At 38.6% G+C, this 25,690-nt stretch overlaps 1 protein-coding gene across 1 annotated transcript in view; it reads left to right on the top strand.

Annotated features, from left to right (window-relative positions):
• Positions 1 to 660: 660 nt before the first annotated feature.
• Positions 661 to 25,690, top strand: part of ARHGEF3 (Rho guanine nucleotide exchange factor 3) — a 140,769-nt gene continuing 115,739 nt past the window's right edge. The window contains exons 1-2 of the mRNA XM_052777527.1: positions 661 to 780; positions 13,683 to 13,778. Of these exons, the coding sequence (XP_052633487.1) occupies positions 746 to 780; positions 13,683 to 13,778 (131 nt within the window). The 5' untranslated portion in view covers positions 661 to 745. The remainder of the gene's footprint in view (positions 781 to 13,682; positions 13,779 to 25,690) is intronic.

Here is a 25,690-nt window from a genome sequence, read left to right as displayed (position 1 = left end):
TTTTTCTGATCAATAGGGCTTCCTAGTGTATTTCCATACTTTTCTGCAAAACAGACGTGCCTATTCCTAGCTGGAGATTATTTGTCACTACTTTCCCCAGGTTGTTGACCTAATGGGACCTACTCCTGGTCACTTGCTGTTAATCTCGTTTGAGATCGTGGTGCCGTTTGCCTATTTTTGGTCGGTCGTCTTCCTTAACTGTTTTGAACACCAACGAGGCGGTGGGAACTGAGCTTCCGGGGCGGCACAAGCCGTGCAAAGCCCGCGGCAAGGTCTTCGGTGCCCCTTCCCACCTCCGGCGTTTCGCAGGAGGCGGGGAGGCCGGGGAAGAGGCAGGGGCCGGTCGGGCCACCGCTGCGGAGGCAGCTGCCCCGGAGCCGAGCGGCGGCACCTCGCCGCGGTGGGTAGTTCAGAAGGGACCTCAGAGGAGGGGAGCGGGGAAAGGGGGCGCCGAGCGGGAAGGGCGGAGAGCCGGGCGCGGTGGGTGGAGGCGGGCGGCAGGCGGGGCGCGAAGCCGCGGGGCGGGCCTCGGCTGGCGGAGAGGGGCGGGCTCCGGCTCCGGGGGGCCGGCACGCACCAACACGCGCCTCCTCCCTCCGCCTCCCCTGACAGCCGTCGGGCCGGCTCTAGAACCCCCCGCGTCCCGCCCGCTAACGGCTCCCCCTGCCCAGCCCCCGCCGCCCTTTCTAGCCCCCGCCGACGGCTGCCGCCGGGTCCTTGCCGGGGCGGCAGCTCTGCGAGCCGCATGCCGGGAGCCGAGGAGGAGCAGGAGGGTGCAAGGTAAGGTGCTGTCGCTTGCGTCGGGGCTCTGCTCGGGGCCGGGAAGGGAGGCGGCTGCCTGTCAGAGCTGGAGGGGCTCGGCTCCCCCCGGGGCAACCTGGAGGCGGCCAGGCTTGGCGGGCACGGAGAGAGGCGGCCGTGACGGGGCTGTCCACAAAGGTTGCATTGTGCCTCCGGGGGGACCCGCCGCCCCTTACGGACTCCACACGGAGTGGTCGTGGGGGTGCCCCGGCGGTTCGGGAAAGGGCTCCCGCTAGCTCCTGGTGGATGGGGGGGCCGCACCCTCCTCCTCCTCCTCCTCTTCCTCCTCCTCCGTCTCCTCACGCCATCGCCGCCCTCCTTGCCCCGCTCTGGCGATGCCCCGGGGAGGGGGAGGCACGGGGTTCCCCACCGTCGTAGCTTTGCGTCGCCAAGGTCGGTCTAACGGGAGTCGGAGGGAGGCGGGCAGGAGGGACCCGCCGCCTCAGGGCTCCCCGGGCTCCGCTCGTGCCCGGCAGCCCTGTGAGGGGCCCTGAGGCGATGGGGGCGGGGGGCGCCACCGGCGAGGCGACGGTTGGAGGCGGCGGGCGCTTGACCCGCTTCCTCTGAGGGCTCAACAGCCCTTTTGGTTTTGCTCATTTATTTTCTAAAGGACTTTTAATACTTATTTAGGGACGAATCTCACACGAGTGTCAGTTTAGAAGAACCCCGCAAAGGAAGGGCCGAAGTCCCAGGTGCCTGTTGCCTCCTTTGAAAACCGCAGTTGTTATTACAAATAAGTTGTTCCCCCAGCTGCTTGTTTGGCTTGGCGAGTAAGAGAGCGGCTCCGCCGGTCTCCGGTTTTCAGCCCTTCCCTCCGCTCGGCACAGCCTCCACCTTGGGGGAGGAGGTGGTGGAGATTTGTAGGCGAAAGGAAAGTGGAAAAAACAAACACTGAGCGTAATTACTTACACTTGCGAAGTCAGTTACAGCAGACTGAATAGGCTGTAAAAGAGAGAAAACGCTAATTAGCATGGCACGGATCATTGCCTGAATTATGTAAATAGTTAATGCTGGTGAAGGCCCGTGTAGGTGAAAACACGGTAAGGTTGTTCGGGGCTGGCGCCGGGGTCGTGTTGTAGTGCCGGCGTTTTGCCAGTTATCTTAGTGATGTGGTTGGCAGTGACCAGAATTTGTGATTGACTGAGGAACCACTTACATTAATGCAAGAAATCCAAGTTTGGTACTTGATATCTTTTTTTTTTTTTATATATATATATAGTTCTTAAATCTTGTGAATCTATAAACGTTCATGTATATCTTTTCTGTGTGTGCATACATATATTAATATAATTTATAGTTAAATGTTATCCTTTAGTACCTTGTGTGCTACGTTTTCATAGTGAAAAGATAGAGAAAATTCCTTCATCCTCAAACACTTGTCGTAGAATTAATTTGGTTAATTATCCAATTCTGTAGCATCTACAGAGGTCTGCTGAGTGCAACACAGCTGTTGCACATCTGTTATAGGTAACGGATGCTGTTATCTGTACAGAATCTGAATTCAGAATAGAAGCCATGGGATTTGGAAACAAATGGGATTAAAATATTTATTGCAGAATAACAGGTTTTGCAAAATGTAGGTAGGGGGGTATGTGGAATGGAGCTGCCCCAGTGTACGTGAAATAAGGGAATGCAGAGGAATATCTTTGGCTTGTCATTTAGTGGATTTAGCCCTTTTATTTGGAATTTTTATACATGACTTGCTACCTGCTCTCAGTAAATATTTATTACCTAGTTCTAGCAACCCCCCCCATTGTTTTGAACAGAAATCCCATTTAATTTTCCATGAGAATTGCGCGTATCAGTTAGCAATGTGACAAGGCCTTGTGACCCATGAAGACACTGTAACATTCAGTATCATTCCCTGCACATTTTCTCAGACCTCCGCTCTGTTTTGAATAGTGCACTTCTTCTCGGGACTGCTTTTGTGTAGCAGTTGTTCTGGCGTGATTCCAAGTTGTGGAAGTGCTATGTGTTCATGATTTGGAGGTGTATTATGTGGAGTTGCTTCCAGCAAGTGGCCGGTGAGACCACATGTCCTTAAACAAAAATCTGTTTTGTTTTGCTGTTCATGAATTGAAGGGGGTGATATCTGATTCTGCTCGGGAGTTTATATGTAATGTCTTAATATCAACTCAGGAGCTAGTTTTCCCATGTTAAATCTTTTGCTTTAGGTGCTAAAGAAAATTAACCTGACCTCTTAAGTTCTGTTTATGGTAGTTTTATTTTTCAGTATTTTAGGTTTTTGAACAATCTCTTTTGACGAAACATAATTTTTCGGGGTGTATTAAATCTTGGGGATATAAGCATTGCAAGGTCACACAGGATTTACAGATAAATTCTAGTACTTATAGATAAATAGGTAAATCTAGTACTTTCTAATCTGTGACTTTGAAAGAGCCTGAGCAGAGCAGCACTACATTGGAATAAAAGGTAGAAACAGGTGAAAATACTTGAACTTGCTGGACAAAGAAAAGTCTTGAAATTTTCATGTTTGCTTCTATACTTATTGGCTGGAAAAAATGTTATCTCCATGTACCTAATATTTTCTAGGTCCTATAAAAGTCCCTTTGATTTTTTACGAAATTGTGCCTTTCAACTTGTGAGGGTGTGTTGGCAGATTTCAATTGTCCGAGTCATGTGAAATCTGGAATAAACAAATGGCTATGGTCTTGCACAAGTCTCTTAAGAGCATGTAGAACTACTGTAGTGTAGTAGGTAAATAACTGAAAAATAAAAGACTTGGTAAATGCACTCCAGTAATCTGTGATTAGCAAACATCTCATGCTTTGCTTTTGACTATAATAGCTGCAAAGTAACTGTTCTGAAGTAAATAGTTATACAGCATGTAACTTGTGGCCTCCATCCCCAAATGTAACATAGAGCATGTAAAACCAAACAAAAAATGTTTTCCCATCTAGTGTCAACCAGGGTTGAACATGAAGTTATATGCTGTCAGTTATGGAAATGTAAACAATGATTAACTTGCAGGTGCTCGACACTGTACAGAATCCAGCTGAAGTGGTTAGCATGCTAATGATCAGGCTGTTAATATCTAAACACAAGGGCATATGTACATGCATATTTATTTACTTCTTCCTAATCACATGCCTGATGAGTAGTCTAAGGATTTAAAATCTGAGTAAGTGTGCTGCCATAGGTATATGAGTTAATTCAAAGTAATACGTGTCTGATACAGACCACTGCTGAAGGTGGTACTTGAAGGCATGGCCAGTAGTGAAATCCAGTAATCCCCTCCCAAAAAATTGTTTCAACGGAAGAAGAAGTAGGAGCTTTATGTTCTTTACAATAAAAGAGTGGGGTTTTTGCTTTTCATGTTAAATCATTATATATACAAACAGAAATGGTAACATTATGTGACTAGAAAGGTGCCCTGTACTGCTACTGAGTTTTTTCCTCTCTATATAGGATTAATTACCCTGACAGTCATGCAGTTCCCCTCATAACTCTGCAGGTGTAATCAATGTGTGGTACAACTTGTATTCAAAAGGGTTTACTGGCTTTTATGCCACTGAAGCTTGCATAAACTTGGAAAGTTGGCAGGAGTTATCTGGACTTGAGTGGTTTCTGTAGAGCAAGAACAGCTGTTCTGTTGGTATCATTTCTCAAACATTTTAGTTGTTAAATAGAAGTACAGCTTTCATTAGTTTATTTTAAACACTTCAGCATTTTTCCAAAATAAATTTTTGGGACTATAACTAGGAGAAGAGTATGTCCATTATGCTGTCTGTACTGTATCAGGAATCCTACTGATTTTGTTTTAAATATTACAGTGTGTCCAGCTAGTGTTCCCTCATAAGGTTCTGTCTGTACCATCACCTTTGTCTTGAAGACAACAACCAGCTATTTGGACAGCACATGTTTTGGGGTTGGCTGACTGCTTCTGCTTGTATACGGCCTTAACTGATGCATCCAGATAGCTGGTGGTTGGGGGAGGTTAGAGGCATGTATGAATTGCAGTACAGTGCTTAAAGCCACCACGTTTGTATTGACACAGGCTATGATGAGTGTATCCCAAACATGGTATCCCTCTGTAGATAGTGAGGTTCTTACGTGAGTATGAGCCTTAAAATACTTTGCCTACAGAAACAGATGCTGTCAGAATTAGCATTTGTTGATGCTCCACAGATAAGTAATTAGTATCCTAGAAAAAATTCTCTCAAGCAAGTCAATTACTGTGTGGAGGGGTGATCTTGCAAACTTTCCCATGTAGGTTTGGGTTCTGACTGTGCTTAGTCTTCACAGCTTTTCAGCTGCAGTTGCTGAAAAGAAGATAATTTTAGCACAATACACCTTTTTGTCTGCCATTCAAATCTATTAAATAACCAAGAAAAATAAATGCAAACCAACTAGACGAACTTCAGTGACTTATTAAACTGTGCAGCAATCCTGAATGAAATAATCATGGTTATTAAGATAGTAGGCTGAAAGGATCATAATTTTAATGTTAAGGAGGAAATGTGATGCCCTTCCAGGCAGATAAAATTTTGAACCTGCTACAGTTCCCTGGCAGTGATGATTCTGATAAAGGGGAAATGGGTTGTGTTTGTCTCAACTGTGGTGGTATTTCTCTTGGTTTTCATTTATTCTTAATGTATTTTTGTTGAGGATAAACCCCTTTGTCATGAGGGAGGCAGGAATATGTTGAAAGGAAAAGAAGAATATGAAAAAATGTGGCAGTGGTTGCATTAATTTTACGCTGGGCATGCATGCTGCATCTCTTTTTTTTCTTTTTTTCTGAGTCTGTCATTAGCATGAAAAAGACTTAAGTGCTAGTTTCAGAAAATTCCTCTTTTTTGTTTAATAAATTGTCCTTTAAATTGGTTTAGCTTTGTATAGCCCTTCTAATATTCTTTACAGAAATAGCATAGTTATTTCTGGAAATAGTTTTCCCCTAGATAAAATCTAGATTAAAAAAAAATCACGGAATCTTTGTGTTTGTCATTATTACAACTTTTGAGTAATAACTTTGTGCTTGCTTTCAAATTCAGAAGTTTGAGGACGATAGAGTTAAATTAATCTCAGAAATTGCTAGCTGTATGAGTCACTAAATTGGGAACATAAATACTCATAATCTTTGGAAAGAACCTCTCAACATTGTTTTGCTGCATAATGTCAGCTACAAAACACAATACAGTATGCTTAGCTTAAAAGTAGTTGTATTTGCATTTGAAATCATAGTTTATGAAAAAGTTTTTGCCCCATTTTGCTTGTCAAACTGACTAAAGTCTAACACTGAGTCTGTAGTAGGAGCTAGATTATTACTGTTGTGTTTTGTTTGCTTGTTTGTTGAAAAGAAATAAAAACTTGGAGAGGGGGAAAAGGGTAGAGAAATGGCTAGTGCAGAAGAATTCTCATTGCATGCTGATAGAATGGATAGGTTGCTTTGTTTACTGTGTGGTGCTGAAGCCAGATACTTGAAATAGGAACATCTGGATCTTTTAGTCCAGAGAGAAACAGATTTGTCTGAGAATGACATATGTAATTATAACTTCAGTGACAAAAAATTCCTTGATATCTATTTACGTTGAACAGAATATAGTACTTAGTGTTCTCTGTATTCTGCTTAAACAATATATTTAATTTTGTGTGCACCTTCTGTATTTTAAACCTTCTGTTTAAAATGTTCTGTTCAAGTCTTTGCTAGTGTTTCATAACGTTAGATTTTTTTCCTGATCAGATAAGAGAGATTTAGTTGTGTGTCATTACTAAGACACAGAGTACTGAAACATTAGGTTACTTTTTTTTTAAATTGATATGGTAATCAACTACCATCCCTAAAAGCTCATAAACATTCCCTATTCCCCCCTACACTGCTAAAGTTTGAGTTGAAACCACTGAAAGACTCAAAGCTCCTGATAACTTTGCAGATTGGACAGTGTTGATGAGTCCTTGCGCTTCTATTCTTTATCACAGTCATATACAGTATTATATAATATGCTGATACTCAGGATAGACTAAACCAGCAGTCTGAATTCTTTCATAACTCATTTTTCACAGCAATAACCAGCTCAGAAAAATCTGTGTTTGTATTTTGGGAATAAAACATGTCCATGTACCTGCTTGTGGTTTCCATGATACTGATGTCTTACTATATAAACATATTTAAACAGTTCAGAAAGATGTCTGAGTTGTAACCACATCCTCTCTTTGATGCTGGTAAACTTCTCCATGTGCTTTCATGAAGGTGATGCAAGATGAATTGTAATGTAATTGGTTGTCTTCCTTTTCTTTTGGTAATTTTTTAGGGAAAAGAGCCAAGTCTTGGTAAACTAAAGGCCTAGTCCTGTTGAGAACAGTGTCTCATAAAAGGCTGTATTTCTCCAGCATGGAACAGTATTCCATGTCAGCGCTCTGGCCTGGTACGAACTTGTATTTATTTATTTAACTGTTGTCTTTTACCTTTTAATCTACTTTGTGCTGACGTTAAATATAACATTCATGCTATTTCAAAAATAAACATTGTCTTTTATATATGGCTGGATAGGCTGTCTATAGCAAGTGTATGTGTATGGGAGAGGGAGCCAAACGATATTTGTTGTGAGACAGAATCATTACATTATTTTAAAGCTTCTTCTCTGTCATCTTGGAGAGTTCTGATGGAATCACCAAATATGGAGTAAAAAGTTATGTGCAGTGCCTGTGGTTCTCTGAACTACTTCCTTCAGATATCTTGATATATACACTTGTGTAAAGTACCTATATAAAACTTACCTCTGCTTCTTAAGAGGACAGAAGGGTAACTATTTTTAATGAGATGCCTCAAGGACAGGAATAAAAACCCTTTCAAAAATACGTATTTTAAAAGGTCTTCCAAAACCGCATTCTTTAGTGCATCAGGTGCATTTTTAAAGACTTCAGGAGGGTAAGTAATGGTATGCCATATGGGTTCACTGAGGTCAGAACTTACTCGAAATAACCATAGTGTGTGTGAAACAAAGTTTATGGTATGCTAGGCTTGGACTGAAGTGATTATGCAATGTGAAATTTCTCAGCACTGCCTGCTACTTGGAGTTGTAGTCAGGAGAAATATTCTTCAAGAGCTTCTTGAGTTTTCACTCTGATTTTACTGAAGTATGCTTTAGTGGTATAAAGAGGTTTGGCAACTGCAGTATCTGAAAACCTCAGAAAAACAATTTGGATAAAAGATTGTTTTTGGTATTTGTTGTATGCAGTTAAATAATGAAGTTTGTTTTAAAGTTTAAATCTGCTGTTCAACAAGCTATTTGCCTAAGACCGTTGCTGGTTAGGAGCTGAGTGCTATCAGATGTGAGATACTATGGGCTTGCTAACTTTGTGTGTGGAAATGTGACTTTTCAGAAAACAATACAGAAGTAACTATGTTTGTTCACTAGAAATTACAGACTTTTGTGCAGCTAGTAACAGAATCGGCTCTTTAATTTTAAAGGTGTTACAATCATGCTTGCTAATTAGTAATCTAGTGTTCAGGTTTTGTGAGCATAAAGACTTCTTGAGAGAATGATGGTGTATAATGCTCCTAATTTTTTTTCTTTGTAGTAGATGCACATTACTATAGTGGTGCTACTGCCTTCTTTTTCATTAGAAGGAATAATAGTTTCTGCTTTAAGGGGTCTTAGGGATCAGTAAAGCTTTTTTTGCAGTTCTCTTATCAACGAAATATAACAAGATATTTCAACAATGCAAAGCATTTTGGTGAAGGTAAGGAGCTGTGGGAACATGTTTTTTTCAGAAGATACTGGTTATTTTTACTTCAACTGTAGTGAACAGCTGTTGAATGATACATTGTTTTTTAACTAGTGCTACTGTGAATATCTTACTTGTCTAGAGGTACCACATAGGGAGTGGAGGCCAAGGCAAAAAAAGATTTTTAGCCTGAGGATCCAAGTGCATCTACACTTTGTAACACAAGGGGCAGGGGCGACCCAGAGAAAGAAAATGGGCTTTGTGTAGGGAGTCATGATCAGCTAATACTTTCTCTATTCTGCTAGATGTAAATCACAGGCTGGTTTGAGCCCATGGGGTGTTGTGGCTTCAACACTTTTCTTGAAGCTTCTCATTCTTTCAGTTCAAATGATCCTATAATGCTGTTCTGTGCAGGTGTTCAGAGGTTGAGTGCTGTGCAATACTAGATCATTCCCCCCCCCCCCTTTATTTTTGTCTATTTAAGGGCAATTACAGAACTTCCAGAATTAAAGCTAAATATAAATGAATAAAATACACTTAAACATTACACGCTGTTCAGTTCTTGAGCCTGTGGCTTACCACTACTAGGCTTTTCTCTGCCATTATGGCGTGTAAGAATCTACACTAAGGCATATGGACTGATAATGCATCAGATGATCGAAGTTAGTTAATTATTTTAATGGAAGCATAAAAATTAATTTCTCTTAAGTTTTCTCTTAAGAGAATTTTGGGGTGCTCGCTTCCTTCTGGGTACTCTAGTACCAAACAATCTATACTCAGTCATAGAAGACTAAGTATGCTAAATTTCTACTGTCTCTTCAAAACCAGCAAGGATGTTTCTTCAAGGCTATTCCCTCAATAAGATAGTGACAGTAGTGTTAAACATAGCTGCTATAAATAAAGTCTTTGACATTGTTTTCCTATGTTTTTGTTCTCGAATTGGCTTTTACCCACTTCCTCCTATTACAGCACAGCACGATCTCTAGGAGAACACCTAATTTAAGTGCATGTTCCTTATCTGGAACACTCAAGGTTCAGTGTACAGAGGATGAGGGACAGAATACGTCTGAAGCAGAGTCTCTTAATATTCATTCACTTGCCTTGGCATCTGGCTTTAAGTTGTTAAGAGGGAAGATGATAGATTTATTTTCCTCCATCAAGTTTCATCATGTATAGTGCCTATGCCATAAAGTTCAAGTCCAAACAAGAGTTGGATGGTGATATAGAAAGAGGCACCTGTGAATAGCATATTTTTTCTGAACATTGTTCCTTTGCTTCTTGAATAGCATTTAATTTTCTAAGATATTATTACTGGAGGCTGATTTCTGGGGATAGTGGTAGTATTCTGGTTGAATAAATCCTAAACCAGTATATTCTAAACAAAATTTTACTTTGCCAGTTTTAGCTTTATTTTTTTGTGGTTCACTTTGAATATAAACAATATTTTTGGAGAGTATAAGCCTTACAATAACTTAGCTTTTCTTTCTACAACAGAACAATTCAGTTTCATTTTAGACCTACTAAAGCAGTTCCTGTTCACTAGAAATACTTTCACAAAATATTCTTAATGCTTGAAAAAAGATATCCCCTTCTACATCTTAAAATAGAAAAGGTGTTATTTATTCTGAAGAAAGAGTCTAAGAGCAGTCTGTGGCACAAAAATGAGTTGGGATAGAATCTACAGGCTCAGAATTTTTCATTGAAATGACTTTCAAGTAAGAGAAGTAGTGGTAATATTTGGTATCCATGGCTGTGGAAAGTGTAGATGGATACCAATTTTCCATTTGTCTTTTAGAAACGAAAAAACTTATGGTATTTTGACAAGGCCATAAAACTTGTCAGTGATGTGGGGATCAGCTGTATAATTACTTCTTGCTCCTGGTAAAGAGTGAACTAGGACCTGTGTAGACCTGTTGTCAGGAATAGGATGACAAAAGAGTATCCCTGATGATTTTCCAGAAGCTTGTCTGACTCATTGCTGTCTGACCTCTGAGTATGGATGAGAAGTGCTGCTGGATGGCAACACTGAATAGACAGACGCTTGGTCTCAAAATTTTAACAATCTCCTCCATCTCAAAAGACAGTAAGGAAGGAGAAGTATGATTTGAAAGAAACTGGCTGATAGAGACAAAAAGTTAAGACGCTAGGAGTTTATGCTACAGCAGACAGGGATTACATGATGGGTATTGCTGGAGCATTGTTCATTCTTTGGCGTGGGTGTAAAGTTAGAGGGATGCTTTGCGCTACTTGCTCCTATCTGGAGGAAGTGTGCTCTTGGCTGCTGCAGCACAGAGGACAGGAGAGGGCTGGGCAGGCATGGTGGTGTTTCCTGTCCCCTTTTGTCAGTGGTAGCTGAGGAAGGATGCTTGTCCCCCGTTGTATCAGCTGGCTGTTACTCTTCTCCACATGTCCAAGTGAAGAGTGCATTTGTTTAGTTAGTGGGTGACTTGGCAGATCTCCCGTATTAATGGAAACGTAGCAGTGGAGGCTGCGAGAGCATGACTGTGTGTCTTGAAAGAATATGACTCCTGGTATCCAAAAAGCCTGCTGTCTTATCCAGCATATAGATATCTTTCTGAAGATGTGGTGGATGAGACCTTGCTATCACAATGAATAAATGCTGACCTCTTGATGCCCTCCTTTTATGTTATAGAAAACACCAGAAGTGGATTTTTGTAAGATCCTAAGGTTGTTGAGGGGAAGGAGTACAATGTGTTACTGACATTTTCAGATATTAGACTGGGAATGTGAGGGAGTTGAGAAGTTTGACAAGATGTATTCCTCTCTGTATTACTTTATGTAGTTTTCTTTGCGGAACATGTGAGAACATAATTTGGGTTTATGCCATATTTCATTTATTTTCTGTTAGATATATGTCAACCTTTATCATCAATTGTTCACAGAAAAGTTCGTAATGCAGTAACTTTTATCACTTCTTCTCTCCTCTGCTTTTACGCTAGTTTCAGTGTGGAAGTCTCAATGCAGAGATATGTATGGAGTGTTTGCTTAGATATTTCCAACAGTGGGGAGGGGAGTGCTGAAAACACTTTTTTTTTAGTCATACATTGAACACTTGTACTACTTTACTACTAGTTCACAAGTGAACAGTAGATGTTGTATTTTTTTTTTTTCCTGGAATGACAACCTTGTGGTTTTGTAATTTGAATCTTTCAGCTTCCAACTTTGAGAATTAATGGACTGCTTAACCTTCCCTTGAACCTTTGGTCTTACTTGTACAAGTGACTGTAAGAGGAGGTAAAACTCTTATCGGCATAACTTGCATGATCATTGAAGCATTTGGGCTTTCCCAATGTAGGGTAGAAATTCATTACCAAAAGAAAAGTTTTAATTTGCTCTGTCAGGAAATTGCTTCCTGAAAGAGGGGAACTTTGCAGAAGATGTTTTGAGTATGGACTCTTACATTGTTGCTTCAAAACATATTTAGGAACAACTCCTCTCTTCCTGTGCTATTATAGACTAGAAGCAAGTAATAATTTAACTTTCAACACCTGCTGCTGAGCCACTTCTAGAATTACTAGTTTTTTGGGTGAGTTTGGTGGTTTTGTTTGTTTGTTGTTGTTGGTTTGGTTGTGGTGGTGGTTTGCTGGTGGTGGTTTTCCTTTATTTACACTTTTGATTTTTTTTTTTAAGTGATCCAACTTGAGAATCAGGAGTAAATTTGAGGTCAGGCACAGATCCAAAAAGAAGTGATCTGGGTAACAGTCTCTGTTCCTGCCCTCACAGAGGTGAGGCTTTTGTTCTCCCTTTCAGAATAGTTTTCTGGATCTTGAAAACAAGATTTCAAGAAGTAAATTTGCTCAGAAACAGACTGTGCGGAATTTTATCCCCTTCTGTTATGAGGGGTGTGAAAAAAACTGCAAAATTAAGGACCTGTTCTTCTAAGTCCATTCTGTTTTCTCTGGAATGGCAGTGCTGCATGCTCTTCACAGCAAACGGCGGGCAAAAAGAAGTCCAGTCAGCACCAAATTTTGGTTGCTGATTTTGGGACTTCTGTCAGATAAACATTCTTGCTAGGGCTGTTTATCTACTCCTGCATGGAGAGAATTTTGATACAAAGATTGGTGTTCTCTTCAAAGTACTCGTTTTGTGAAAATTGGCCTAATCTGCCTGCCATTGATGGGACACATGCACTGTACTCAACTTTTCATGCTGTCCATGACTGTCATGTCAAGATTTTGACCCAGGTTTCACACAGGTTAAACCAGCTTTGTAATGGTTCTTTATACCTACTTGCAAAAAGCAAGGGATTATTATCTTGACAAGCACAGTCTATTTACTGGTTATGTTCTAGTAGATATTAATTAGCATACAGTTGAACCTGTTCTCCGTTAATCAGTTAGGTCTTTGTGCTGATCAAAATAGAAACCAGGTGTCAAATCAAGTCAAGTAAGATGACTTTGATGGCTAAAAATATTTTTTTTTCCTCTCTTTTAAAAGAAAGGGGGGGGGGGAAATCTATAGGTGCAAGAAGTTCTATGTTAACATTGTGGATCCTGTTACCAAAAAATAAACTTGCCTTACATACAGACTTCATTTGTTCTTACCATGCAAATCATTTATGTGAAGCACCTTTGGCCATATAGACCTTTTGGAAGTGTAACTTTAGAATTGCAATGGCAATAGCCAGCACTTGGAATATGTCTGTGCTGGTTTTGAGAGTGACTTCAGCCATGAATGAATTGTTATTTTCTGCAAATCAGCAAAGTATGATCTTAAGTTATTAAAATATGGATCTTAAGTTATTAAAATATGCTAAAAAGCTTCTGTAAATCTTTACATATGAGAAATAGAAATTTTCTCCCCAATGTTGTGTGGATCATTCCATGGCAACACTAGCTGTGACTGCTGGTCTGAATTAACATAACTGACACTATGCATAGCCCTGGATACAGGCTTGCTGACATCAACTCTTTTGGCATGTATTCAGAAAAGTAAACAAAAGACAATCAGTGTTGAGTTTGGCATAACTAGCAAGTCCATGAAACTGCCAAATCCTTCTCAATGTATTCATCCAATTAATCCCATTGATTTAGGACATTTACTTAAGTGAGCAAAACATACTGTATTTGGTCTTAAAAGTTCTTGTCTGAAAGTTTTGGTTTTCAGGTGAATTAGTAAACACATTCTTTACTTATGTTACATTTTTCATGTTTTTTAATGTTGTTCCTTTGTAGAAAAAAAATGAATTCTGACAGTTCAGCACTTACCATGAGTAGCCCTGCTGTAATAAATCAATGTGCCAGAGGAGGAATGGAAGAAGATAAAGTTTGGTAAGCTTTACTTCTACTTTTCTAAGAGGTCAGTAGACAGCAATATTGGGAGATGTAGTTTTAAAATTAAGTAAAAGAATTACTTGCTATAAATGTTTGCATTAATTTTGCATTTTTTAACAACAGAGAAGGAAAAAGGGAAATGATTTCTTATTTTGGTTTTGAATTTTTAGCAGATGACCATGGAACAGGTTGTCATGGGGGATGGGCAAGGGAAAAACTCCTGTTCACTTCAGCAGTGCACCAGTTGTACTCATGGAATCTTTCACATATGGCAAATGTCTTAATCCCCCAGTGCTGTTTCTATGCTTGTGCGATGCTATTACTAGTACCCTTCAGTACTGTGCAGGCTTGTGGTATCCTGAGATTCACACCCTTGGAGACATTACAAAGTCAAATAGTTTCTACTTTTTATTAAAAAAAAAAAAAAAAATTTGCACTGGAGAAAAAAAAATACTACGCAGTTCAATGGTGGGTGTGGACAAATGCTTACACTTCAGGACTTTTTTTTTTTTGTGAAAACTGCCACTGACTGTGCAATTTTTAGCACCTCCTTTGGTGTTTTCATGAAGGGAACAGGGTATTGAGAAAGCATTGAGACTATTTCAGCTGTGTTAATGAGAGCCTGTTATTGAGAGCCTGTTGATTTTAACTTGCTGTCGTTCACTGGGGTTTAGCTAGTGTTTTGTTACATTATTTACCATGTAGAAAACAACCAAATAAACTCATGACAGGAAGCATGGCGCTCATATGGACAAAAAGCAAACTTACATTGTTTTTTGTAGTCTGAGAAATACTCTTGAAAAGGTAAAGAATTAAATATTAGCAAATGAACGTTTTATTTCCTGCTGGATGCATGTCAGGAAATCACGTAGACTTTTTTTTTATGTGGGATTAAATTAACAGCATCATACTAACTGGAAAGTAGTTTCTTTTTAAATGACTCCCACTATTCTACTATTCCTGGAATATCCTCAAAGCTAGAAACAAAAATCTTTGGATGAAAGGGCTGCATGAGGAAGACTTGTGAGCTTCCCTCCAGACTCCCAAATCTAATGAGGGGTGGGGAATTGTCACATACTATTCCTTTGTTTGATATTTTTACTGTTTTTTATGCTGCTTGTGGTATTGAGCAATATAATTTCGTTTTCTGCATGGCAGTTCTTTGTAATGCTTCATGGCAGTTCTTGGTAATGTTGACTAAAATAGTGAGAGAGTACAATTTATGTTATCAAGTATTAGAGTATCATGAATAAATGGTATGTTGTTACAAATGTGTAATTGACCTTGGGGATAGTGGTAGAAAATATAAGAATTTGCTTGTCTACTAGTCCTTGATTTGCTTTTGGTCATGTCTGTCCCACTCTCCCTGACCCCCCCCAAATTCTTGTCTATTTTTTTTGTGTACACTAATCTACAATTTCTTTGACATACATTCAGTCATACTGGCTAATATTTTTTATCACTGCCTTCCTGCAATTCTTCATTAAATTAGTCAGAGCAGAGATTGTTCTCCAGGAATTAAATGCATCTTTTTATTTAATATCCTAGGATGCTTAGGAGTTCTAATTAGGAGATAAAACAGATTCCTTTTTTCAGACATTGTAAAATTACCTTGGTATTTGAGGTTAAATAAATATCCACAATTCCAAATGCTCATCTGCAGGAGCAGACATGCTCTCAAAGTTCCTCTGTTGTTGCTAAGCCAAGTTATTCAGTGTGTCACTGAGATGCAGAGAATTGTTTCACATCGTAGGATTAGTTTAATGCAATTTACATGGCACTTGGAAATAAAGATTTCTATAACCTCTAGAGTATTTACATTGACTGTATACTCACCACTGTATACACGGATGTATGCTTGATAATATTTTCAATCAGTAGGATAAATGTGAAATGAAAATTTTAAATTAGAATATCGCCTTGTAGACTTTGTTGGCTATGAGTAAGTATGTGACAGCTTATGAGAGTGCTAATTGTGGCAGTAGAAACTTGGACTGAATTGTCTTGACATTGAAGTGTTTATTACTGAAAGATAAATCGATGAACACTTCAGGGGTTAAGGTTATATTGAGATTTAACTCTTCTGTGGGCAGAGAATAATATATGCTGTCATAGGTTTTGATATCCTTTTATATTTAAGTACCATGTATTAGGTTATAGAAGTGGTATAAAGAGCCAGGTTATTTCTTAGTGTAAATTGTGGGGCCTGTGCTGAATTACAAGGAGCTAAAAATATTTAACCCAACTGTAGCTGTGCTTCATATATTCTTAAATGTTTGAACCTGTATATCAACCAAGAATATCACTTTTGTTAGCTTCTTATTTTGTAAACCACAATCTTGTTTGTTAAAAAGGGCATCATGTTTGCAATCTGTGGAATTTCAGTTGGGTTTTTGATTTGAGAAGCTGAATAGCAGTCTGATGCATGTCTGGTATCATGAATGCAAAATGTGGCCGATGTGAATTCTTTACTATCTGTGACTCAGCTATTACTCGGTAGGTGCAGTAAATACAGTGGTGAAAATTTCATTTAGATTTATGTGGAATATATTTGAAGTTTGCTAAAAAATTTTTTTGCTTGGTATTGTGGGGTTTTGTGAGTACTAGACCTGAACAAACATTTTCTCAGCCTAGTAAAGTGCAATGTTGCACTTGTTACTGCATCACGCATTTATTATTGGTTTTTTCATAGTCTGATTCTTGAAACATATTTACATTCTGCTGTGTTCTCAATTGTTTTATTTTCATGAAAATGTGACTGCTGTTAGTCATAGCAAGGTCAGGAATGTATACTATTAAAAGTATGCAGTGACAGTGTAAATTATTCAATCAAGTCAAAAGTCTCCACAGAGCAAAAGCCCTGAGCAAGACCTTACCTAGCATTTAAACATCACTTACGATGCATGTAAAAGGCTTTGATGTTGCCTAAGGTCTTATATTCAGCCCCCCTAGAAATAGAGGGAAGAGTAAATAATTGACTGGTGGTGATTTTTACTCAGAGCCAGAAGACAAAAGTTCTTAATTTTTTTCCTTGACTAAATTATTACTAAAATGTGAGCAACAGGTAGATACACTTAATACCAAGGACATTAATATTATACAACAAACTTGTGGTAGAATTATCCACATAACCTTAGTATATGGTGAAGTTTTCTCAAGTGCTGTAACTAAACTTGCATGCATTGTATGAATGTTGTGTATATTCCTCAGTGAAAGCATGGTGCATTTGTTCAGGTGGAAAGTGTAAATTGCTTTTGTCTTGTCCCATTCCTTAAAGTTGGGATCTTTTATATATTTATACTTTGTTTATAAATTGTAAGTGATGTTTTAATGGCTGCCAGTCAGTATTTTATTCTAATAAACTACCTACTGCATGGTATCCTGTTTTAAATAAAGCTGCCTTAGATACTTTTGGCATGATATATTTTTATATTGGGGATAGATTAGAGGATAAATTAGGAAATGGAAATAGTCCACCAATTTACTTTCTCCCCTTTTATAGATGATAGTGTAACTTTATAGAAGACAAAGTATACTAACAGTACAGTACTAACTAGCTAGAATTTTGAAGTTCATGGACAGGAGTGCAAGAGGGAAGAACTCTAAATTTCAATCTCCCAAAAATGCTAATGGGTATTGCGAATTTCATGGTTTAACTACTGACTATGACGAGGACATCTGAAACCTTATCTGCTTTCTTTCTCTAGAGCTAATACCAGAAAAAGAATATAAACTGATAAGATATGAAAAGCTTGTAGAAAAAAACAACCAAAAATATAAAAAATATCAGCTCTGTTCCTCGTTACATTGTGTAGACATTTACAAATTCTGCTATTCCGTTTCATCAGTGGTTTGTATCTGCATAGTTTAGTACTTCTACAAGATAAAGTTAATTGAATTCTCAAATTTGCAAACTTCAATTGCTTCTATTGCTTTTTTCCCTCCAACACACATAATATTACAGCAGCAAAAAAATGTTAATAGTAGTATGAGCATGACTGCTGTAAATGTCTGATAACTAGAGGGCACCACAGCAGAGTTCTTGCGTGAATCAAATTAAGCTGTTCTTGATAAGCAGGAATACTGAGAAATTTAGCTGATACTAATCAGATGTTAGGACCATTCACTATCTGAGCTAGTACGCAACAGCAGTTGAACAAATAAAGGCTTGAGAGCCTTGAAATTCTAGAAGCTACCAATTTGGCAGGTTCTCAGTTTCTTAATGTTGAAAATTGCAAGAAAGGAACTGAAGATAAGGGAGCAAGTGGGAACTGTGTCAATTCGTCTACGCTTACTATGAAAGTAGCTGGCTGGCACATTGTTTTTCAAAACAAATGTGCAGGGGAATTGGAAGTTTTCCAGTTTTTGTTATTGTGTGGGGGTTTATAATGTGCTTCCTCTGGGCTGGATGAAATCTTGCTAGTCACTTCTTTATCTTTTTACATAGGATTAAGTGAGGAAGTATTTCTGCTTTTTAAAGCTGCTAATTGAAATTTGGGGTTCTGGATCTCTTCCATGACTGGGTTTGTGGTGCTTTGGCTTTCCATTTCTGTCTCCAAATACTCGTCATGTTGCTTACTGTGACAGTCACCATCACTTTTAGAGCAGATCTCTGTGAAAACTGCCTTTGTCTGTCATGAGGTCTGAAGAAATAAATTATAAATTTTAAAACTAGCCAAACAAGCAGTTATATGTGGACTCCAGTGCATTCTGACTGTCTTTGTATTTATGACTTGACTTAAACTGAGTTCGGGGAGAGAAATATCTTTAAATTGTTCCTGTTTGTTCTTTGTCTTCTGCTGTAACAGCTAGGTTGTTTTTTGTTTCAGCTTTCCTTTCCAATCTGAGATGGAAGTATTTTTGTTATCTATAAAGGCATGTGGGTACTGGTGCTAATCCTGGCTGAGAGAGCAGTGGCTTGCAAATAACAATGTTAAGGATCTTATGTGAAAACTTTTATTTGGAATCTGTCATTTTTTGAGTTATGTGTTTCATTAGGGGATGGAATTACAGTCATGTTTCTGCACTAAACTTTAATAGAAGAATAACTTGCTTTCTGATCAATTTATTGTAGAAATTGACAATTTGTAACTATTATTTTTGGTGACTTTTTGGGGAAGGGGGAGCTATTGAAACTCCAGTCTGTATAGTAAGAAGACAAACTTGGATACTGAACTTGGGTATTACAAAAATTCATTTCAAAACCAGCTCCATGATTGCATACATTGAAGGAGAAAAGCTTACTGTCATATCTTAATGTGAATGTATCTAGGGTGCAGAGAGATTGTTAGGATCTTACTCCTAACGTTTGCTGGTGTGATGCATGGCACTGCTGCTTGGCATGCAGTGTGGCTGGGCAGCCCTTCTGATGAGTTTGGGTCAGCCATCTGCCCTACATACAGCTGTGTCCTCATGCCTAAAACACAATCTCTGCAGGATCATGCCTCAACATTGTCTCACAAAGTTGAAAGAGCCTACTTTTCTTGCTCATTATTGACATAACAGTCCTTCTAGCTCACCATTGTCTGTATGAGGGCTAGATACCATTACAACACATTGCACCACTCCTATTTAAAGGGATATTCTAGAAAAGGGGCACAGAATGGTAACTATGACCATCTTTCATGGGGCTGTCCTCAGAATTCTAGAGGCTTATCCTGTAAATTCAGTATGGTTGAGATTTTGAGGCAGGAAAGAAAGAAGTACAATATGGAAACCCTGAGATTCAGGGATATATGAACTACCTACTTTCCCTTGCACATCTGGCTTCTGCAATTCTTAAAACTAGACCAGCTCTAAATAGAGGAATGTTGAATGCAGCAGTGACTTTATGGTTTGTTCCCAGGCATATATTATGTATATAATTAAATATTCATTCCTTTAGTCAAGTATGTGCTGTTACCTCTGATAAGAAAAACATAAATATTTGCCAGAAATATTAAGGAGTAAAAAGTTGTGTACCATTCTGTGTTCCCAAAAGAGATGTACTTTGGGTGTTTTCTACTTCCCTTTTAATGGTCCAAGTTAACTTCTGAGTTTTCTATTAAAAAGGAAAAAAAAAAAACCTAACAATGGTCTTCTCAGAGTTTGAGTAGGTCACCCAAGCCTATACTAAGGATTTACTTCTCTTTTTTTCTTCCAGTAGTTTAAAGTGGTGTGGTTATCCAGAATGTGGCTTCTATAAGAAAACATGGCACTTGCTGTATTTGATCATTAGAATGAGATTTTGAAACTTTTTTTCAATCACTAAGGCCTGTTAGAAGATGCGAGAGAAACAGCCATCAATAAGCAGCAAATTAGTAATTTTAACCAAAATTTTGATTCTCCACCTTGACAATCCAAACCTTATTAAATTAAAATGACTTTCCTGGATCCTAGTTCTATATGCTTTTCTTATTTTGAATTTTTTTTTTTAATATGAGTAATTAGTAATGATTTGCTAATTTAGGGATAGTTACCCAGAAAAGCTTGTGTAAGTTAAAATAAATGCAACTTTTTGACAGCAAAAAAAAAAAAATTTTTTTTTTTCTTAGTATTGTAAGTGACTGATGAAGATAGAGCTCTTCTTGGTTTTGGGCTTCACTGAAGCCTCACACATTGTTTGGTGCTTGGCTGTTCCTTTCCCTAGGCAAGGAACGTGGTATACTTTGGCATATAATTAGGAGCAAAGGTGTTTTACTGTTGTTGTCTTTTTTTTTAATATCATGGCCTTAGAAATGTGAAATAGAACATTGTAGATAGACACAGGAAATAATTAATTGAAACATACCAGTTTTTTTTTAAATCAGTAAAACATTTGCCAATGAGGCTTCACAATAATCTGGCTTTTGCAGTGAAGCCAATTTAAAACACTCTAGCCCCTCTGTGCCTGTTCCTATTTTCACTGTTACTTGCCACCACCTCTGTTGTGCCAGTACTGTATTTATACATTCTGTGAATTAGATTAAAATAGTTTTGGTTAAAAATAGCTTTCCCAAAAGGAGATTAATTTTTTTTCAGTACTTTTATATGTAGCACAGCTGTACAAATAGTTGTTTGGTGCAGCTCAGAGGGTGAAAAACTGAGGTATGGGGTAGGACACAGTGACCAAGGAAGCGGGGAGTCACAGGGTTTGACCACTTTACTAGGACTTCTATGCCAAAACTTTTTTATCCTAAAATGGTAAAATACAGTTATAAAATATATAAGGAAAAGTAATCTCAAATAAATAGACTAAATTTCATACTTATCTTCTTTAGATAATTATTTAGAAACATTAGCTTTATGAATAGAAATTTCTTTTTGATCTTTATTTTTGGTGCTGTTTCATAACTGGATGCAGTATCTGGTATGCATGTTTTCTAGGGTTTGCAAGAGCTTCATAGGTGAACATTACTATTTTAAATGACTGGAAAAAGATTTCTGGCTTCAAAAATACACTTGCAGTATGTAGCTGTCTGATCAAAGGAAGGAAGTAGGCTCATGTAGTGAGAGTATTGACTTCACTGGAGCAATATGAAGCTATAAGAATTTATAGAGCCCGCCCAAGAATGATACAGGCCTGCTTTAAAGACGTTTTTCTTATAATTAAATCCCTGTTGTCACTTTTAAGTATTGTATACAATATGTCACAAAAAAAGTTAAAATTGATATTGTTAAAAGATACCCAGTTTGTTTAATAATATGAGCACTCTGCAGTTCTGTTGACTTTACTGGGACTAATTCACTGTACAATTAACTTGTGAGTAAATTATTACAAGAGCAAAACTTTCTAGCTTTTCCACTGAAAAAATGACTAGTGCCGAAGGCACTAATTTTGTTAGGCTACTTCTAACAGCAGATTTTCTTTAGGAGGCTGGCCTTGTTTTATGTCACAGATGATGGAAAAAAAGAAACAGGAAAGCAAGGGGAAAAGAAATAAAAATACTGGGCAGCAAAAAGTCAAGAGATGCAGGTTAGCATATAAAAGAAGCAAGTGTGCAGGGTGGAAGGTGGGGAAAGGAAGGTAGATGGAAGAGGGAAAGCCTCAGGCTGCCATAAACGTGTTTGTTAGCTGGACTCTCACAATTTCCAAAAAACATTACTGTGTGCTTATACCTATTTATGTAGCATTTCTATTGCTGTACAGTCCATTCAATCCATAGTGGTTGGGCTTACTGTGGCTGAGCTCTTATCTCAGTTGTGAAGCACTTTCTCACTTTTGTAATTCTAGGTTCTTAACAGCTGTTGCTGAGCTAAACTATTTTTGGTCATTCAGTTATTTAGGATGCACCAGGCTTACAATTACACAGCTAGCTTTTAATATAATTTTATTTAATAAGGAAAAATGGTTCTACAGTGAAGTTCTGCCCAGTGGCTAGATATCAGATCACTCGCTGAACATATGGTTTATGTTAATATCTGTTGATTATTGTTTTATCTGAGCTTTAGAATTCAGAAACTCTTTGGTATAGCAAAAGTAGTTATTCTGGGGTATTGTGCAAACTGTATTTGAAGCTTTTTTTACTTTTAAATTAATCTGCTATTTAAAAACCAAATAGAAATAACAGGGTCAACTGAGATTAAAAATATGCTTGAACTGATAAGCCCATGACTGCAATGTGAGCAAAAGTAAAGTGGGAAAGCAGTGGTGAGCAGCTGAAAAATCTGCATTTTCATTATGAGGTAGTATGTAGATACCACATGGTAGATACTTAGCTTAATGCATGTGGTTTTAATCGCACAACCCTTCTTCCTTTATGAGGATCAGAATAGGGTAGCTAAATTGCTTCATACTGTAGCTCAAAGACAGGTACTGAAGCTGACTCCAAACTTGTGTGGGAAGTAAGGTTTCGTGACATGAATCATCATAATTCTGTTGCAGCTTTTGCCATCTGCTAACTGATGAAGGAAGAATTATGCGTCTGGAATTAAGAGTGAGAAGAGAAACAAGTTTAACAGCTTTCCCTGTTTCTCCTATATCCTTGTTCAATCAGTATAAATGAGTCACCCTGAAGAACTGAATTAAAATGGCTCTAGTCAAGTGCAGTTTAACTGCAGATGTTTGTGATTAAAAAAGGCACATACATGTTTGGAGAATACAAGGTTACAGTGTCTGCAAAAAGGAAGTCCCATAGGTTGCAGATTAACACTTTAGATAGCTAGATAAAATTAATCTTATTTGCAAGAGGCCTTAAATTAGTTGTTTTCTAGTAATGTCTTATTGCTAAGACGGGAAATACTCTTCTTGGAAAGCTGAAGAATATTCAGGATAGTTAGCATAACCTAACAATTATGACAGACTATTTTAATAAAGCAGATAAATATTTACAAAATAGATTTAAAAAACCCCCAGTTTTATCTTACCTAACTGTTGTGGTTTATTTAATGTACTTCTCTGCCCATAAAAGGAGTAGTAGCATTGAAAATTGTTATGAGGGAATCATTTGCATTGGGACTTGCTGCCTGAGAGCCAGTCCCTTAAAGGAAGTGGATGAAGATCCAGGAGAGCGATGTAGAACATGGAGAGGGTGACTCATACCAGCTTCTGTAGCACACCCAGAGTGAGAGATGAGAATGTGCTGAAATGGTTAAAGTAAGAGCAGTCGCCAACTGCTGACTTTAAGTCTCATGCACACATGAAATGGGCTTTGTAACTGAAGAAAATATGCCCCAGAGGCAAATACAAGTTTAAACATATGTTTAATCATCATGTCTTACAAAACTTGGTATGGATTGCATTTCCTCATCCGGGATGGGATCAAAAAAAAATCTTCATTGCTGCCTTAAGAAAGAAAACCGTTGAGCTTGCATGCTGGCCTGAATCTGAATCCCACAGGGTGGCAGGCTTGATCTGAAATTGAGAAAGGCTGTTTTCTCAGCCTGGCAGAGGAACAAGTTGCTCTCCGTGTTGAACCCACTGGCGTCCTGGTTGCTGGTTGTTCTTCCCCTTTCCCATCCCGCCCTTTGCTTTTTTCTGGGACTGCATAACGAGATATAAGCAGAGGTGAGAGTTATTGATTGGTTGTTTCAAAAGCAATCTTACTGGCCTAAGGCTGCTGCTTGTAGGTAATACTGAGTGGTTTTTTTTCAGGGGCTTTATTTCTTTTTTGGTGAAAGATCACCACTCCCTAGATTCCTGGATAAAGCAGTCATCTGCATTTTGTACCTGTGATTATATTGTCTCTAGGTCTGTCACAAATGATATTTTGTTACGTGGCTTTGGTTTAGCAGCTATTTAGGATTTATTAATATTTGAGATGGATCACAAGATTAGGTTGTAGAATTTCAACAGTACTTGAATCATCAGCCAGTTTAACACAGTGACTTAATGGAATTTGTTACAATCAAATTTGCAACCATCAAATTTGCAGCTTAAGGTAGAGATTCGAAAATGACAAGGATCACCCGAAACTTACAGCAGGGTTGCACACACAGATGGAGGTTAAATCAAATCACACATGCACAGACAGATAAAAACAGTTCTGAACGACATGGACAGAAAAAATAATTCCGAACCAAATCACACAGAGACAGACAGTAGTTTTGAACCAAAGTGCAAATGCACGCACACAGATACAACAGTTCTGAACCAAATTTTACACCCCGCCCCCCCCCTCCACCGAGCTTAACCTATGATTCAAAGTTCTCTTTCATGAGTTTCATGAATTAATCACTTTTATGTGCTGGCATGCATCAACGGACGGTCAGTGAACCTCGAGAAATTGGGCCTTTTGAGTCTTCGCAAAGTCGTCAACAGACGATCTTTCAATCCTTCCAAAATCTACCCCGAGAGGTGTCCTGGCTCAGGGGGAGACTGCTTCACACAGCTCGCTGCGGTCCGGAGAGCTCAAAAGGTCTCACCTTGGATAGCTGTGTATAAGGTCTCGACGTGATTGGCTTTGGTCATTATTTTGCATTCTGGCCATGATTCCTGCCGAGTCATTCTGATACACAGTTCAGGCAGCAGATAGCCCAGGTGTGCCCAAAGGGGTGCCCAGCCACCCCAGCCTCAGGCTACTGCACTTGCAACCAAGATAACAGCACAATAGGAGTTTTTCCCAAAGCATGCATAGCTTATCCTGAAATATCAGAGTGGCCCGGGGTGGTGGTGGGGGATGCACCATCTCAAGGTCATACTTCTAATAATTTCTATTGGTATTACCTCTCTTGAAACATTTGCTACATGTTTGGTTATGACTATTGTATTCTACCTGCTTTTTCACTGTTATGTATCTCTTTTTTTATTATAACTGTTAGCCTAGGGAGTTAGAACAAACATTTCTGAAATACCTAATTGGTTCCAATTCAATGTCAAGAAATCTTTATCCATGTAAAAGGTAACACTATCTTTGGGCTGCCCTCAATGGTATTTTGTTTATAAATGTGTATTAGTGAACAAGCTAGTGACATGGCTTTTATACTCTGACATACAAGTAAATGGAATGTTCACAAAGAATGTATAGAGAGAGTTAAATATATTTAGTTTAAGAGCTGAAGAATGTTTAAAAACTTGAATTTTTAATTACTTTGATGTAGGAAAGGAATATAAAAATCTATCAGTCCACCTGTCATTAAAAGTCGTCTCTGTTTCTTCCTGATGGGGTATATTGGTGAAGTCTAGAAAAGACATTTAATAAAGATGAGTGTCACTTTGGACTTGCTGTGGCAGTCACTCTCCTGGCTGGAACAGGAATCACTGGAACTGAGAAGCTGAATCTGTATAGCTTTTATCTAAAGAACCAGGTTTTCTCATTTTGGTATGTTGGGTTTTGTTTTGGGGTTTTTTTGGGGGGGGTGGTTTTTTTTTTCCTCTCTGTGGATGAGAGAAGTGCATGTTGACAGGGTGATAATGCAGGCGTGGTGATTAGGCTTGGATCACCAATGTAGATAATTAATACATTGTGGAAGGAGGCCTCAGCATCCCTAACTCATCTTTTGGTCATTTGCAA

The sequence above is a fragment of the Harpia harpyja genome, chromosome Z (assembly GCF_026419915.1).
Source record: "Harpia harpyja isolate bHarHar1 chromosome Z, bHarHar1 primary haplotype, whole genome shotgun sequence".
Lineage (NCBI taxonomy): Eukaryota > Metazoa > Chordata > Aves > Accipitriformes > Accipitridae > Harpia > Harpia harpyja.
The sequence above is the reverse complement of the archived record's forward strand: the minus strand, read 5'-3'. Positions and strand labels throughout refer to the sequence as shown.